The sequence below is a fragment of the Erpetoichthys calabaricus genome, chromosome 10 (genome assembly GCF_900747795.2).
Source record: "Erpetoichthys calabaricus chromosome 10, fErpCal1.3, whole genome shotgun sequence".
NCBI lineage: Eukaryota > Metazoa > Chordata > Cladistia > Polypteriformes > Polypteridae > Erpetoichthys > Erpetoichthys calabaricus.
The window spans coordinates 47422435-47440785 of NC_041403.2; the positions used below are offsets into that span (position 1 = coordinate 47422435).

At 41.2% G+C, this 18351-nt stretch overlaps 1 protein-coding gene across 1 annotated transcript in view; it reads left to right on the forward strand.

Annotated features, from left to right (window-relative positions):
• Window positions 1–17346, forward strand: part of LOC127529315 (uncharacterized) — a 95282-nt gene extending 77936 nt beyond the window's left edge. The window contains 4 exon segments of the mRNA XM_051932427.1: window positions 3089–3197; window positions 16460–16585; window positions 16588–16805; window positions 16807–17346. Coding sequence (XP_051788387.1) covers window positions 3089–3197; window positions 16460–16585; window positions 16588–16805; window positions 16807–17346 — 993 coding nt within the window.
• The last annotated feature ends 1005 nt before the right edge of the window (window positions 17347–18351 follow it).

Consider the following 18351-nt stretch of genomic DNA (forward strand, 5'->3'; position numbering starts at 1 on the left):
TCAATGCAGCTGGCATTTCCTCTTCTCTCAGACTGTCTGTGGAACAGGAAGTGAACGTGTGTGACGACACACAAGAGTTTAAAGCTGCTGTGTGGCGAATCCAGCAGCTGCAAGTTTAATACAATCAGGTTATTCTTTTACATGTTCATCCTGTCTAATTTGGGGAAAGAAAATAATTAAAACAAAACATGACCCAAAACACGCTTTTATTCTCAGTATAACCTTTAGAACCATCAGTACAAAGCAGCAGTGATACTTCCTATTTGTCCAGTTCCTGTCGTCTTAAGGACTGGACGCAGCAGTTTGTCTTGAGGTCAGATTTCATGGATACATGTACAAGGAGACCCAAGAATTCCCAGAAATGTTAAAAAAAACCTTGTTGTAAAAGTTACAGTAATTCCCTTGTAGTCACCTTCAAAATACTCTTCTTGAGATGCAATACGTTTGTCCCAGCACTTCTCTCATTCCTAGAAACATTTCATGTGCTCATCTATTGTTACCAGGTCTAGAGTGTTCTGCGTTTTTTTTCCCTGGATTTTCTTCATGATAGCAAGTCTTCTTCCCTTCACTCTTAATTTTAAGGATGAAAAAAAGTCATCCAGAGAGTGATCTGATAAATATAGATGGTGCAAAGCAAAAGAACACATTGTTTTTGGTCAAAACCTCTTTGACTGACAATGCAGTGTGTGCAGGTATGTTGTCATTGTGCAAAACCTACTTTGGGTGCACCACTTTTTTGGAAGTTTTTCCTGATGCTTTCCCATAAATGCCTCAGTAGTTCAATGTAATGATTTTGCTTATTAGTCTGTCATGAAAATCTGGCATTGTGACTTGGAGAAAAAATAATCACTTGTACAATTGCAAAAAAAAGTGCCAGAAATACACACTTGATACAAAACCAAGTGACATGGGTAGGATTCAAAAGTAATGAGCCTCATTTTGTTCTGACGCGAACGTACCTCGCCGCACGCCCCACTTGCCAGCGACGGCGACGGTGGGTGTTGGCTTCACAACGCAACGGAGCTCCTACCACTCCGAGCTTTCGGAGCGGTAGGATCGGCCTTGAGCGGGAACCCCTGTGCGGTAGTGCGTTACACGGCGGAACGGAAAGTTCGTTAGAGCAACGGTACACGTTGAAGACGAAGACCATGCTCATTGCCTTCTTCTGAGTGAAGGGGATCATCCACTACGAGTTTGTGCAGCAAGGACAGACCGTGAATGCTGCTTACTACTTGGAAGTCCTGAAAAGGCTGAAAAGAAGCGTCGCGCGCAAGCGAAGGGACATCAAGGACAGCTGGAAGCTTCACCACGATAACGCGCTCAGCCACACCGCCTTCATCGTGAGCGCCTACCTGGCCCGGGTGAATGTTCCGGTGGTCCCCCAGCCTCCCTACAGTCCGGACGTGTCGCCTTCTGACATCTTCTTGTTTCCGCGCTTAAAATCAGTGCTGAAAGGAAAACGCTTCGACTCGATCAAGGACATCCAAGCAAATGTCAAGGCAGCCGTTGCAGCCATCCCGGAACAGGCCTACGTGGACGCCTTCGAGTCATGGAAAAGCCGCCTACAAAAGTGTATTGATTCAGGAGGTGCCTATTTTGAAGACTATTAATTAGTTGTACCGATTTGCTCAATAAATTTGTCTTTTTGAACAAAGGCTCATTACTTTTGAATCCTACCCTGTATTCCATAACTATACCCTACTTCAATGTTTTTGACTGATTTCCAGGAATTTTTGGGTCCCACTCATAGAAGGCTGAGGTGGGCTGGCGCCCTGTCTGGGGATTTGTTCCTGCCTTGCGCCCTGTGTTGGCTGGGATTGGCTGCAGCAGACCCTGTGTTAGGATATAGCGGGTTGGATAATGATTGACTGACTGACTCATAGAAGGAGAGCATACTTTATGTTTGGTACATCTCTCAGTTCTCATTGCACTTTATGATGTCATTCATTACAGTTACAGTCTTTGAGCTTTTACATTAGGCTTGTGGTTTTTTTATTTTTATTTTTATTTTTTGTATTTGGTATACATTATTAATCCCTGGTGGGAAACTGTCTTTTTGCATGACCTTTGGAGGTCACAGTGCAGAGTCAGCCATTTTACAGAGCTCCTGTATCAATTTGAAGGTTCAAGGCCTTGCTCAAGGGCCCAACAGAAGAGGATCTCTTTTGGCAGTAACAGGATTTGAACCGGCAACCTACCAGACAGCAGTGCAGATCTTTAGCTCAGAGCCACATTTGCTCTTGTAGCATGAAATATATCTGCTTGATTGTCAATGATCAGCTAACTCTTTTTCCACAAGAAAGTGCAGGAGTTACTTATATGTAAAAGCTCACTTGTTGGGACACTTTTCTTTAGTGAGTCTGTACTGTAAGTGACACCCATGTCCAAGTCCTTTACAGGCTATCATTTACCACTGAGGTCCAGCACTAGAAGTTTCCTTAGAGGTTTGGTTTGCCCTGTCATTGTTTTCTGTCATCCCCGTCCACCTGTAAAACTGAAAAATTGTCTTTCGATCCATAGTTACCTTCAAAAGGTTATAATTCAATTACATTTGACTGTGTGGTGAAAAAACATACATATAAAAGAGTTTTTATGTTTATATTGATAGTAACTAATCTTTTCAATGTAAAAGAATGGTGTGGGCAAAAATGACATTTATCCAGGCTTATAGAATTTCCCATGGCACTGTCAGCTGCAAATAGAGCTTACCCATAACTTGGCATGTCTGCATTCTACTTTGCAGCAATATTATCAAGAATGTGATGACATCCTGTCATTCATCCATCTATTAGTTTAATCCTATCAAGGGTCAAGGGGTGCTGAAGCTGATCCCTGCAGAACTGGGTGAAAAGCAGGAATTAGCTCTGGACAAAGGAGTCACTCCATCATAGGGCACTCTCTCACATTGTACCATTTTTTGATTCGCTATTTAGTCTAACATGCTTTCTTGATAAACTAATAACAGATAAAGGTTATTCCCTCACTGCAAAAATAAAATAAAAGGTAAGGAACAAAATAGCATTCATCAGGTGCGTTGTGTCTTTTCTTTTCTGTGTTGGAATAACCTTTGCCTTTTCTTCCTTTACAGAAGCACTCTGATGCAGCCCTTCACCAACTCCTTGATGAAATGTTGCAGCCTGATGATAACAGAGGAGATAATGACTGTGAAAAAGAGTACATAACTGACAATGCCGAAGGTGACCCCGATCATTTCCAATCTGTCATCTGAGTCCCTGTCCCAGTGTTTTTAAGGAGATTTTCATTTAACAAAACATCAGCATAACATTGAGTTTATGGCAGTCAGGAAGGAACATAAACCCAACAAATATTCTGAATAATCTCATTGATTGAAGAGTTGCTTTGACATTCAGCTAAAGATAAAAAAAAACCTGCTTAAACTATTTATTCAATATATAGCTGAGAAAAACCATGCTGGAGATCAAAAACATCAAAAGAAGGCAGGCACATGAAAATAAATATAGCAAGTGCAAAGCCCAGTACAATAATTGCATCCATCCATTTTTCTGGACCAGTTTAATTTAGTTTTATGGTTGCAGTGGCCCAGAGCCTATCTCGGAAGTATTGGTTGCAAACCAGGATGGGGCACCAGTTAATTACAGGGAAAACTAACATAAAGTCATAGCAGGTTAATTTAGGACCAGTCATCCTACACTGCACACCTCTGTAAGCTCCATGCGGACAGTAAAAAGTCCTACAATTGAGCTGAGGAACAGAATAACGCATCTGCAACTACAGCATGACTAACTTTTTTTTACTTTGCGCCCTCCCCTACCATAACCTATCGTCTGTGGGGGAGGAAAACTTGAAAAAAACGTGAAAAACTTTGATCTCCGGTTTTCGACAGATCTTGACGTTTTAGGGTCCCCTGATCCCAAAAACATTGATACCTCGATGATGGGTCTGTGTCTGTCTGTGTGTGTGTGTAGGTCTGTGTGTCAGAGTTTCTTGAGTACAATGTAGAACTAAAATGGCAGGACGGAAAAATACCAAACTTGAAACTTAAGCCTGTTATTAGATGACGATGTGCTGATTAGTTTTTCAGCCAAATTGTGCAAGAGAAAGAGGCACTCTAGAGGAAACCTTAAATACCGCAATTTGTCAATTAATTATGAATTATTCTCATCAATTGCTATTGTAATGACCTATTTTATGATCAGAAAGATCAGCTTCAGAGCAATAAATAACTAATGAAATGTTATAAAGTAATTTGGGTAACTTGATTCCTAGGGTGCAAAAAAAAACCACACATGAATGCAGAAGAAAGATCAAAGCTCCTCACAGAAGATACCCAAGGTTGAGTCCAGTCAAGGACCACTGTGCCTATCCCACCTAAAAGACTGCTATTTTATATACTATATGATTTTATCATCAGAACACACTTCCTGTGACTTTTTTTTGTTCCTAAGATTAAAAATGAGACTGATGTAAAGAAGATTTGCAACCATTGAAGAAATCTGGAAAAACCACAGGAGCCTTCAGAGACAGTAACAATAGATAAGTACAGAAAATAATGTATTGCATTTCAAGTTTTAATAACTCCAGTAATGTTTGGGTAATTCCTAGTATTTGGCACATCCTTTTGGTTTTCAGAGTTTCCATTACGATCCTCATTGAACAGCCTTTTGAATTTACTCAATTGAGCTGATTTTTGGTAAGATTTCCCCTTTCTGCAGTAAGAGCACCTTAAAGGATGAAGGCCAATTACAAGCCCAACTAGTTTTAACAAGAGCTTTATGCAGCTGTACGTTATACAAGACATGTTTATTACACAGTGTAAGTCTAAAACTGTGGCTGTGTATTGTTTTGGATGAACAAATAATTCTATATGGCAAAATAAATCAGTCTCTCAAGCACCACTTTTCCATTTAAGTTCTCTCAACCTATTCTTACTGCATAATGTAGCATTCCAAGACTCATTAACTTTGCTGATTACCAGATATGATTTTAAAGACATGCAAGAGTGTTCTCCATGATAAATGTCTCTAGTTATGCATTCTGTTGCTTTCATCTACCCTCCATCCATTATTTTAACTGAGTTTTCATCCATCCATCCATTTTCCAACCCGCTGAATCCGAACACAGGGTCACGGGGGTCTGCTGGAGCCAATCCCAGCCAACACAGGGCACAAGGCAGGAACCAATCCCGGGCAGGGTGCCAACCCATCGCAGTAACTGAGTTTTCCCATCAGATAATCACAGGGAGCTGAAGATTAACATAAACAATTCTAAACAACCTAATGCTTTTCCACATTATTAAGCTCACTCATACCAAGCCACAGTCACCAATTAGTCTAACATGATGAAACAGATTACCCAGAGAAAGAGTCAGAAATGAAACCCAAGTCCATTTTCACAAATAACTGTTCATTCATAATGATCCCACTTAATCTAGTATTAGAGTTACAAGAAGCCTCCATTTATTTTAGCAGCATTGGGTGTAAAACAGGAACCAGCCTTGGACTGGGCAGCACTCTGTTGCAGTGCACCCTCATTCAAAGCCAGTCTAGGGTCAGCACTTAGAGTAGCTCACATGTCATTGGTCACATGGGAAGAAAAGACGAGTAACCAGAGAAAAACGACACAAAGATGGGGAATTTACTAGGATATGAACCGCGGAATCATGTATTGTCCAGTGAACTTTTCTTTGCTTAGCTGCATGCAGGCACTAAAACTGATGAGTAGGTTTTTAAGGCCTACAAGAATACCCACTTCAAGTGGTCAGAATCCTTATTGGCTTGCCCAAAAGTTGTGTCAACCCAAGCAATCCCAAATGCCACAAGAGAAAGAATGACTGTAAACCCACAGCAAACAAAGAATCTTTATAAAAGAGGTTGTTTATTTTTAAAAGTCAACAATAAACAGTAAATCTAATGAACAAAAAAATATTCACAAATGTTCCCAAACAACTTACTTAATGAACTACAAAATTTGCTTCCCAGCCTGATTTTATGGGCTGGGTTCCTAGCAGTGATGAAAGGAGAGGTCTGGCCCCTTGGGGTCCCACGAACAGTACCTGAATAAAATAAAATCAGTAGGAAAAACATAATAAGACAAATATACCAAAAATAACAGAAACAATTTTAATAAATGAATACATCAAAAATGAACAAAAAATAAATTTAAACATAAACCAGGGGAGGAACACTGACTTAAAAAATAACAGCTTTAAGCTTACCCAGGGTTTCATTCCTTGCCCTAGTTTCTTTTTTTTTCATTCATTTATTTTGTTATCTGTTGCAATTTATATTACTAAATAATATTTTTGTATTCTTTCTGTGTGTATTTCATTGTCTCTTCCTGAGATTTGCCGTCTTTATTTATTACTTTCTCTGGCAAACAAACTGGATGAGTGGCAGCTGCAGATTGCAATGGAAAAGATCATCAGGGACTGCTGCATACTGCTGATCACGGAGACGTGGCTGAATCCACTCATACCAGACATGGCGATCGAGCTAGCAGGCCACACAGCACACCGGCAAGACAGGACAGAGCACTCCGGTAAGAAGAGAGGAGGGGGGCTGTGCATTTATGTGAACAATAGCTGGTGCACAAATTCCACCATAGTCACCAGACACTGTTCTCCAGATGTGGAGTTTATGACAATTAAATGCAGACCCATATATCTCCCCCATGAATTCAATGCTATACTGCTAACTGCTGCGTACATAGCACCAGATGCTAATGCTAACTCGGCTCTGGGGCTTTTGCATGACAACATCAGCAGTAAACAGAGCAAGTATCCTGAGGCTGTTCACATCATTTCTGGGGACTTTAATCATGCAGATCTGAAAGCAGTTCTCCCCAAATTCCATCAACACATAAAGTGTGCAACCAGGGGAGTAAAAACATTGGACAAGCTGTACACAAACATCAGACAGGCCTATAGGGCTAAACCCCCAGCACACCTTGGCCAGTCTGATCACACGTCCCTGCTTCTAATCCCTGCATATACTCCCCTAAGGAAACAAGCTCCCACTATGACCAGGACTGTTACCATATGGCCCGAGGAGGTCTCCCAACAGTTGCAGGACTGCTTCCAGAAAACCGATTGGGAGGTTTTCTATCACCAAGACTTGGAGAACCACACTACGGCAGTCCTGGATTACATCAGGTTCTGCACGGACAACGTCACCAGGGACAGACACATAAGGATTTATCCTAACAGGAAGCCCTGGATAACGAGGGATGTCCAGAGTCTGCGGAAAGCTAGGAATACTGCTTTCAGGTCTGGGGATGGGGCTCTTTACAGTGTAGCCAGAGCGAACCCGAAGAGAGGCATCCGAGAGGCCAAGGCAGCATACAGAAGGAGGATAGAAGACCATCTGAGGAGCAACAACACCAGGCAGGTGTGGCAGGGTGTCCAGCTCATCACCAGCTACAAATCCAGCAACTCCTTGGCCGCTGAGGGAGACGCTTCTCTGGCAGAGGAGCTGAACATCTTCTTTGCCCGCTTTGAGGCGACACTAACAGCAGCTCCATCACAGCAGCCTGTTCACAACAGCAATATACTCACGGTGGAAGAGTGTGAAGTGAGGCTGGTGATGAGGAAGGTGAACCCGAGGAAGGCTGCAGGACCCGACGGTGTGGCTGGACGGGTGCTGAAAGACTGCAGATCAACTGGCCGGAATCTTCACTAGGATTTTCAACCAGGCCCTGTCCCAGGCCACTGTCCCATCCTGCCTCAAGTCCTCAATCATTGTTCCGCTGCCGAAAAAATCCATCACGAACAGTCTGAATGATTTTCGCCCAGTGGCACTCACACCTGTCATCATGAAGTGCTTTGAGAAACTGGTGCGGAGTCATATCATCGCCTGCCTGCCAGCAGACCTGGACCCATTTCAATTTGCTTACAAAGCAAAGAGATCCACGGAGGATGCTGTGACCACAGCCCTTCATGCTGCCCTGACCCACCTGGAGCAGCAGGGGAGTTACGCCAGACTGCTCTTTGTAGACTTCAGCTCAGCGTTTAACACCATCCTCCCACAACGACTGGTGTCCAAACTGGCAGATCTGGGACTTCCATCACTCACCTGCAGTTGGATACTGGACTTCCTGTCTAGTCGCTCCCAGAGGGTCAGGCTGGGTCTCCACACATCCACTGCTCTCAGCCTCAACACCGGGACACCGCAGGGTTGTGTGCTCAGCCCACTCCTCTACACCCTCTACACATATGACTGTGTCCCCACTCACCATAGCAACAAGATTATAAAGTTCGCGGATGACACGACGGTGGTCAGACTCATCTCGGGCAAGGAGGATGAGCTGGCATACAGGGACGAGGTGGAGCGACTGTCAAAGTGGTGCACAGTCAATAACCTGCTCCTCAACAGCAAAAAAACGAAGGAGCTTGTTGTTGACTTTAGAAAAAACAAAACTGGCATCCAGCCACTCATCATTGGCGGGGCCTGTGTGGAGAGGGTCCCGGTGTTCAGGTTTCTGGGTATTGAGCTGGAGGATGACCTGACATGGAGTGCCAACACCAAGGTGCTGCTGAAGAAGGTGCAGCAGAGACTGTATTTTCTGAAAATTCTCAGAAAGAACCATCTCCCAAAAAATCTGCTCCTTGCTTTTTATCACTGATCCATCGAGAGTGTGCTCACGTGCGGACTGTGTGTGTGGTACGGCAGCTGCACTTCCTCAGAAAAGAAAGCGCTCCACAGGGTCGTCAGGATAGCGAAGAGAACAATTGGTTGTACCCTCCCAACTCTGGAACAAATCTATACCTCCCGATGCCGCAAAAAAGCAATAGACATTTCACAGGATTCATCACATCCCGGTCATTGCCTCTTCCAGCTTTTGCCATCGGGCAAGATATACAGAGCTATGAAAACCAGGACAAACTGCCTTAAAAACAGCTTTTATCCGAAAGCAATCATGGCCCTGAACTCAGAATAAAACTGTTCCATATCATTCTACCAATGAGCAATATAGACCTTAAGTCAACAAGTGCAATTTGTATATTTATTACTATTCGGTTTGTTATTATTTTCTCTCTTCTTGTCTTTTTGTCTTTTTAACTCTTATTCCTCACACTGAGTCGACTGCACCTTCAATTTTGTTGTTCCTTTGTAAAAGTGACAGTGACAATAAAGATCTATCTATCTATCTATCTATCTATCTATCTATCTATCTATCTATCTATCTATCTATCTATCTATCTATCTATCTATCTATCTATCTATCTATCTATGATATTGATTCCTTATCTTCTCTGAATTGTTCTATGTATTTTGATGCTGCTGAGGGACCACCTTCATCCTCTGAAATGGGCTGAGAGGTCCTAGTTCTTTGCTGAGGCATTTCCATTTGTTTTTTTTTGTTCTTTCTGATTCTTTTGGTTTCTTGGATATTTTTTGGTCTGTCCTTTAATAATGATTTTGTCTTGTGGATCTGGATTTTGTTTCCATTTTAGTTAACATTCTTTAGCACATTGCAAATGTTAGGACTTGGACAGATCATGGTGTGATTGCATGACAAAACAGGGCCCTTGTGAGTGTGTAGACCTCAAGCCTGACATTTGAGTTATAGGACTAGGCCTACTTTGTGTTTGTGAGGCCTACTTTGAGATTCTCAAGCAAGCTTAGAATTTCAGTCTGATTTTTGTGGTACCAAACAGCATAACATAAACATATGTGCACACAAACTGGTCTCTTGTTATAAAGTCTTTCCACATCAACTTTTGTATCACAAATTCCCACACTAGGTCGGAAGCTTTCTCATATTTCAGATTATTTTGTTAATCTCAGGCATTGGCTTTAGTATGATGGATCTGCTATAAACTTGAAATGGCACAGCAGTTAAGATAATAGCTGTTAAAAATCTGGCTAGGGGCCAAACGACATGCATTTTTAAAATTAAATTAAATTCTTGGACTCAATTCTGCTTTGAATATTTGCATTTGCATGTGAATATTTGCCTTCTCTTTTATTAAAGTGTGCTGTATATACTGTATCAATACTTTCTTTCATGCCAAGGCACTTGTACTTTCCGGAAGGCTCCCAGTTCTTGATGACTTAGGTGTGTGAGAGAAGGCCGACAGCTCAACCCAGCTGGGATGCCCCTAAAATGGAAGGATGGGAAAGGCAGCTACTTGTCAACACTGCCTACTCCAAAACACCAGATGGCAGCTTCCCTGGAGTGTAGCGGTGCCCTGAATTCCCGCATGGCATCCTGGGACTTGGAGTTCGGTTTCTCAGCCCTGTTGGGTGCCATGGGTGCCGCCAGGGGGAGCTGTCGAAGGACCTGGGGAGTCATGCTTTCCCTATAGCCTGGAAGTACTAATGGATCACATCACGCAGACAGAAACCCTGAAGTACTTCCGGGCTGATTAAAGAACTTGAGTTCTCTATCTTACCCAGAAGTGGTGAGAAGTCACGTGGGAGGAAGAACAAAAGCACTTCCAGGTTGGGCATTATCTAAAGGACTGCTGAAGGCTCAGCAAGCGAGCCAGAGTCCGGTGGAGGTGGACAAAGCTTGCTGGGAGGTGTGGAGGAGAAGATAAAGAGAGATATTTCTATTGATTGTGTTTATTGCCTGTGATATTGTGGCTGTAGTGCTTTGGACACAATTAATAAAAAGAAAAGGATTAAAATGCTTCTTATTGCTTTAACGATGAGTCCTGAGTATCTGTGTGTTGGGGTTAAAGGGGCAACAGCGACCCCTAGCGTCATACAGGTATTTAAAACCTTAATAATGAATTATTATTATTATTATTTGCATACAATGGTTGTCTAAAAAGTTTTTTTCTGTTCCTAATTGTTCATTTTAACATTATTTTAACACCCTCATAAGTGTTTTATCTCAGGCAGTGTTCCTCCCCTAGCTGGGGTTCAAACTCATGTTTTATGTCACTTTTGTTCATTCTTAATTCTTTTATTTATTTTGAGTATGTGTATCATTCTTTATTTATGATTTTGCCCATGCATGTAAGCTCTCTTGTTATGTTCCATGTGTTTTGTGGTTTGTCCCACCCAAGAGGAGGGACCACCCGCCAGTCACCAGCAGGAATTGTCCTCCACCCTATAAATCTAGATGGATCTCCACAGTTCTGTGCGGTTCATTTTCAGTCTACTAGGGAGTGGTGAGTTCTTGTGCTTTGGGTTCTATTGTACTTCTCAGGATTTGGTTGACTTCATGCTGTTTTTGATTTCATTTTTGGCTTACTGTATTGGAACTTTGATTGCATCAGATTGTTTAGGGAACATTTTTTTGCATTTGTGCTCCATAGAGGTTCATTGTTATTGAAGAGAATTTTTGTGATATTAATCTTTTATTTTATAAAGATTCTGCGAGACCCTTTTTGTGGCTATTAGGGGGCTTTGACAGGATTTCCCTCTCTAGTGCGCATTTTTGGAAGTGCTTTTGGGACTTACATGCTTTGGGACACACAAGTCACAACAATAGGAAAACTAGAAGTATTTACTACACTTCTCATTTTTCTACATAAACGACACCAACTTTAAGAGCCTTGAGTGAGAAACAAGTCAGCCTGCATCCCCTGAGTGATCCAAAGGGTGGAAATACAGTGGAAATACAGTTTTAACTACCTTTATCAGTGATTACTTCTCTGCACATTTGCTAGAGTTTTCAGCCTTTTTTGACATTGTGGACTGGTACAAAACTGACAAAATCTTTTCAGAAAATATAATAAAAGTATAATTTATCCATCCATCCATCCATTTTCCAACCCGCTGAATCCGAACACAGGGTCACGGGGGTCTGCTGGAGCCAATCCCAGCCAACACAGGGCACAAGGCAGGAACCAATCTGGGGCAGGGTGCCAACCCACCGCAGGACACACACAAACACACCCACACACCAAGCACACACTAGGGCCAATTCAGAATCGCCAATCCACCTAACCTGCATGTCTTTGGACTGTGGGAGGAAACCGGAGCGCCCGGAGGAAACCCACGCAGACACGGGGAGAACACGCAAACTCCACAGAGGGAGGACCCGGGAAGTGAACCCGGGTCCCCAGGTCTCCCAACTGCGAGGCAGCAGCGCTACCCACTGCCGCCCATAGTATAATTTATAATTATTATTATTTATTATAATTATTATAAAATTATTAAAATTTACTCTGCATCATATTTTGACCAGTCAGTGCTTGAAGTGGAAATACCTAATTGCCAGTACTCTCTTTTTATGTATCTATGATTTTTAATAGAGCATAGCTTTCACCATCAATATTTACTCTTTCCCCTGGAGTTTCAAGTGTCCAGGGTGGACATGATGTATTTTTTTGTAGAAAATGTTACCTGAAAATGATCACTTTGGCTAAAAAACATGACCTGCAAGGTAATTGCTTTTTGCAGTCTGGCAAAAATATTTTACACTCCGATACCAGTCTGCAGATTGGCACAAATATTCTCTGGACAGGTGCTGGCACATGGACCAGGGGTTGGGAAGCACTATGGTAGACAGTGGATTGTGCAATAGTTTTGCAATACAAATATGGCCCAAGAAGGAAAAGCAGACATTTGCTAATTGTAACTGAAGCACAGAAAATGTAAAATGTTTAGGCACTCATCTTACTACATTTCAAATACTGAATAAAGCTAAAGGTGCTATACAAAAATAGTAAAAAATATGAAATAGTAGTAAAATTGTAAAATTATATAACAACAATAATAAAAATAAATGAACAATATTTATTGAGTAAATGATTATACGATAGTCATTTGTTTATTATTCACAGTAGCAATAGCAATAGCTTAACCATAACTTTTCAGCATGTGTGTGAGTAGATAGAGAGAGAAATAGCTGAGATGGAGATATGGCTTCACCCTATTGTTCATCTTGTGCTTTTCTGTTTTGACGTGGTTTCCATTGTAGAACAGAGACATTTCTGTTTCACTATTGTTGAAACACAATGTTGAATGCTTTATTGTAAGTACAGTATTATCCAGTAGTCTTCCTATAACATGTTTGTTTTAAGTGCTTTTAGGTTTTTTCACCAAATAAATAATATTTAAAGCACTTAAATTTCGAAACAGTGTTTAATTTATCTTGAGGAGCTTTATTGACTTTTTTGGCCAATGAGCTCTCATTTATACGAAACCAATCTGTCTAAGAGATACTATTTTCTATAATCTGTCTGTATTAATAAGCACAATATGCTTTTAAGTCAGGTTTTTATTCAAATAGGTTCTTCATAACTTCACTGTAATTTAAATCCTGATACTCTGCATATCCAATTCATTATAATAACTATTCATGGTGGCTCTAAAATCTGTACTAACCCCTACTCTCTCTTCTGTTTCCTTTTCTGGTGTCCTTTTGGTGGTGGTAACCTATCTCTCTCTCATTCTTCCTAGGGCATGAAGCGGAAGCAGAAACAGAAGCGGACAATGGCCGATAGTGAGGTGAATCGCGTTGAAATTGTAGTCGAGGAACTCCAGGCACTCGATGAACAGATTCAGAAACTTCTGTCCAGACGAAGATACCTCAGAGATCTGAAGGCTCGGCTGTTGGATAAACCGTCCTCGCCATCTGTTATCAGCGTAACATCAACCCCGCGTTGTGCCGCTCAAGTCACCTTCACCCCCGCGCCTCGTAGGAGCAACACCGATGATGACCTCGGTGTATTTCAGCAATGCAGGCGGGGGTTCAAGGCCAGAACACCTCCATCGGCACAGGCAAGCATCATAACGCAGAACCGGTTTGACCCTCTAAGCGTCCCCAGTTCGCCTTCAGCTCCTGGTGATGTAATAGTGGTAGGTGATTCTATTGTTAGGAACCTCAATATCACTTGCCCTAATAGAAAATCTTTTGTTTCTTGTTTTCCCGGTGCTCGTGTCCGAGATGTGACGAGACGTGCGCCGGCATTCTACAAGAACAGTGCAGTTGGAGCAATTGTTTTACATGCTGGCGTAAACGACATAAGGCACCGACAGTCCGAGATCCTCAAGGCAGACTTCACTGCATTAATTAAAGACACAACGGAGAGGACCCCATCGGCAAAGATCTTCATCTCGGGTCCACTCCCTCTCGTCAGACGATCAAACGAGTACTACAGTCGTCTGCTTGGTTTAAACAACTGGCTGCAGGGCTTCTGCAAGAATCAAGACATCGGGTTCATCAACAACTGGGACCTCTTTTGGGAAAGACCGCGTTTTTTCAAGCGAGATGGCCTGCATCCGAATAGCTTCAGCGCACGGGTCCTCTCCGAAAACATATCCAAGGTAATTCGTTTATCTTGACTATCTATCTCTGCTTTTAACCCCTTCCGAAATGCCACTCCTGTGCTTGGTCATGATAATTGTTTAATAAAATCTTCCATAAAAGTGCACAACATAAATACTGTAATAACCAATCTTAATGCACATAGAAAATCTAGGCAATACGGCATAAACACCAATAATTTATTTAAAGTTACTACTTTAGATGAACAATGTATTAAAACTATAAAAACAGATCATAGATTAAATAAAAAATACACGCAGAGCGGCGCTAATAAAAATAACTTAATTCCTGTTCCATATATCAATAACGCACATAGTATTCATCTCTGCTCCTCCGAAACATTGAATATGGCACTATTAAATATTAGAGCTTTAACTAACAAGACGTTTTTTTATCAACGATCTTATTAGTGATAAAAAGATAGATTTTATTGCACTAAGTGAAACGTGGCTTAGCTCAGATGGCGCAGCTGTTTTAATCGAATCTGCGCCTCCGGATTACAGTTTTACTCGTGCTGATCGCCAAGGAAAGAGAGGTGGAGGACTAGCAAACATTTACTCAAGCAGGTTAAAATGTAAAAATATCAGTTTTGGTAAATTCAAGTATCTCGCCATTATTATTCAGGGAGATTCTCACGTTCTAGTATTATCCGTGTATAGACCTCCAAAATTCAACGCGTCTTTCTTTGAGGAATTCTCTGACTTGATGTCAATCTTAATTACGAACTATGACACACTCTTAATAGTCGGCGACTTTAATTTTCATATAGATAATCAATGTGACCAGAAAGTAAAAGAATTTATGAACCTCCTGGACTCTTTTGATTTGAGACAGCTCGTTAATCAGTCTACACATAAAGCAGGTCATACGTTAGACTTAGTAATTACTAAAGGACTAAAAGTTGATATAAAGCAGGTCATTGATATGGGTCTATCAGACCATTTTCTTCTACTCTTTAATATAGAAATAATGATAGAAAACACTCATGAGAAGCATATTGTTAAAAAACGCTTCTTTGACTCATCAGCAGCTTTAAAACTTTCAAACATTCTAACCAATCAGTCCGTTTATAGTGCCAACTATAATAGCGAGGAGAATGTAAATAGTAAGGTGGAAAGATTTAATACTAAAGTGAAGGCTGCTGTTGACTTAGTTGCACCTGAAAAGACAGTTAAAAAATCTTCTAGCATTGTTATACCATGGAAGACCCAAAGAGTGTCTGATTTAAAGAGAACATGCCGTAGAGCTGAGCGTAAATGGAGGAAGACTAAACTAACTATTGACTATGAAATATTAAAAGTTAAAATAACAGAATACAATAACACAGTCCGTCTTGAGAGGCGCTGCTATTTCTCTAAGATTATAAATAACAATGCTAGTAATCCCAGAGTCTTATTTTTGACAATTGATCATCTGTTAAACCCAGGTAACTCAAAGGAATGCCTCCTAAGTACTTCCAGTAAAACCTGTGAGGCTATCGCTGTATTTTTCAATCAAAAAATTAATGATATTAGAAATAACATAGTATATCTCCCCAACACTAAGGATCCTCCTAAACCCCAGTACCCCATAATAAACAAATTAAAGTCTTTCACTAGGATAGATTTACCTGATTTACATAAAATAATTTCTCAAATGAAACCCTCCACCTGTGCCCTTGACCCAATACCAACAAATTTTTTCAAAGAAATATCGGGCGTGCTTAGTGATAATGTTCTTGACATAGTAAATTCGTCATTAGATACGGGGGTCTTCCCAGACTGTCTTAAGACTGCGGTAGTTAAACCCCTACTTAAGAAAAATAATCTCGATCCCTCTGCTCTTGAAAATTATAGACCCATCTCTAACCTGCCTTTCTTAAGTAAAATTCTAGAGAAGGCAGTCATTATACAGTTAAATGAGCACCTCAATAAACATGCTATTCTTGATAAATTTCAGTCAGGTTTTAGAACAAATCACAGCACAGAGACTGCACTCGTTAAAGTAGTAAATGACTTGCGGGTAAATGCAGACAGAGGCCATTTATCTGTTCTCATCCTCTTAGATCTGAGTGCCGCATTTGACACCATTGATCATAATATTCTTAAGAATCGCCTTAGTCAATGGGTGGGCCTCTCTGGCAGTGTCTTAAATTGGTTTGAATCCTACCTGGCAGGGAGAAAATTCTTTGTTAGTTGTGGTAATTATAACTCAAAGACACATGATATTCTATATGGTGTTCCACAAGGCTCTATCCTGGGTCCACTGCTCTTCTCAATCTACATGCTTCCATTAGGTCAGATTATCTCAGGGCACAACGTGAGCTACCACAGCTATGCTGATGACACACAGCTGTATTTATCAATAGCACCTGGTGACCCCAAATCTCTTGATTCGCTAACACTTGTATCTCAGAATGGATGAATAGTAACTTTCTCAAATTAAATAAAGAAAAAACTGGAATCTTAGTGATTGGCAATAATGGATACAATGAGGCTATTAGAAATAAACTGGATGCATTAGGATTAAAAGTCAAATCGGAGGTAAAAAGCTTAGGGGTAACCGTTGATTGTAATCTGAATTTTAAATCGCATATTAATCAGATCACAAGGACAGCATTTTTTTCACCTAAGAAACATAGCAAAAGTTAGACCTCTTATATCATCGAAAGATGCAGAGAAATTAGTTCATGCGTTTGTTTTCAGTCAGCTAGATTACTGTAACGCACTCCTCTCAGGACTACCCAAAAAAGACATCAATCGTTTGCAACTAGTGCAGAATGCAGCTGCTAGAATCCTTACCAGGAAAAGAAAATCCGAACACATTTCTCCAGTTTTGATGTCACTACACTGGTTACCTGTGTCATTCAGAATTGACTTTAAAATTCTGCTTATGGTTTATAAAGCTTTAAATAATCTCGCCCCGGCTTATATATCGGAATGTCTGACACCTTATATTCCAAATCGTAACCTCAGATCCTCAACTGAGTGTCTCCTTAGAATTCCAAGAGCAAAACTTAAAAGAAGTGGTGAGGCGGCCTTCTGCTGTTATGCACCTAAAATCTGGAATAGCCTGCCAGTAGGAATTCGCCAGGCTAATACAGTGGAGCACTTTAAAAAACTACTGAAAACACATTATTTTAACATGGCCTTCTCATAACTTCACTGTAATTTAATCCTGATACTCTGTATATCCAATTCATTATAATAACTATTCATTCAAAATCTGTGCTAACCCCTACTCTCTCTTCTGTTTCCTTTTCCGGTGTCCTGTTGGTGGTGCTACCCAAAGCACCATGATGTTCCAACAATGATGGATGGATTAAAAACCAGAAGTCTGTATGACCATCAGCATCAAGTGACTCCGTGAGAACCCTAACTACAAAGAGGACTATTTCATTTATGTTAGGTAGAATGCCCAAAGGGGACTGGGCAGTCTCGTGGCCTGGAACCCCTACAGATTTTATTTTTTTCTCCAGCCTTCTGGAGTTTTTTTTTTGTTTTTTCTGTCCACCCTGGCCATCGGACCTTACTCCTTTCTATGTTAATTAATGTTGTCTTATTTTAATTTCTTATTTTGTCTTTTATTTTTCTTCTCTTCATTATGTAAAGCACTTTGACCTACTTTTTGTATGAAAATGTGCTATATAAATAAATGTTGTTGTTGTTGTTGTGGTGGCGCAAGCAACAATGATGGATGGATTAAAGGCCAGAAGTCTGTATGGCCATCAGCATCAAGTGACTCTGTGAGAACCCTAACTACAAAGAGGACTATTTCATTTATGTTAGGTAGAATGCCCAGAGGGGACTGGGCGGTCTTGTGGCCAGGAAACCCTGCAGATTTTATTTTTTTCTCCAGCCGTTTGGAGTTTTTTTTGTTTTTTCTGTCCACCCTGGCCATCGGACCTTACTCTTTTTCTATGTTAACTATCCATCCATCCATTTTCCAACCCGCTGAATCCGAACACAGGGTCACGGGGGTCTGCCGGAGCCAATCCCAGCCAACACAGGGCACAAGGCAGGAACCAATCTGGGGCAGGGTGCCAACCCACCGCAGGACACACACAAACACACCCACACACCAAGCACACACTAGGGCCAATTGAGAATCGCCAATCCACCTAACCTGCATGTCTTTGGACTGTGGGAGGAAACCGGAGCGCCC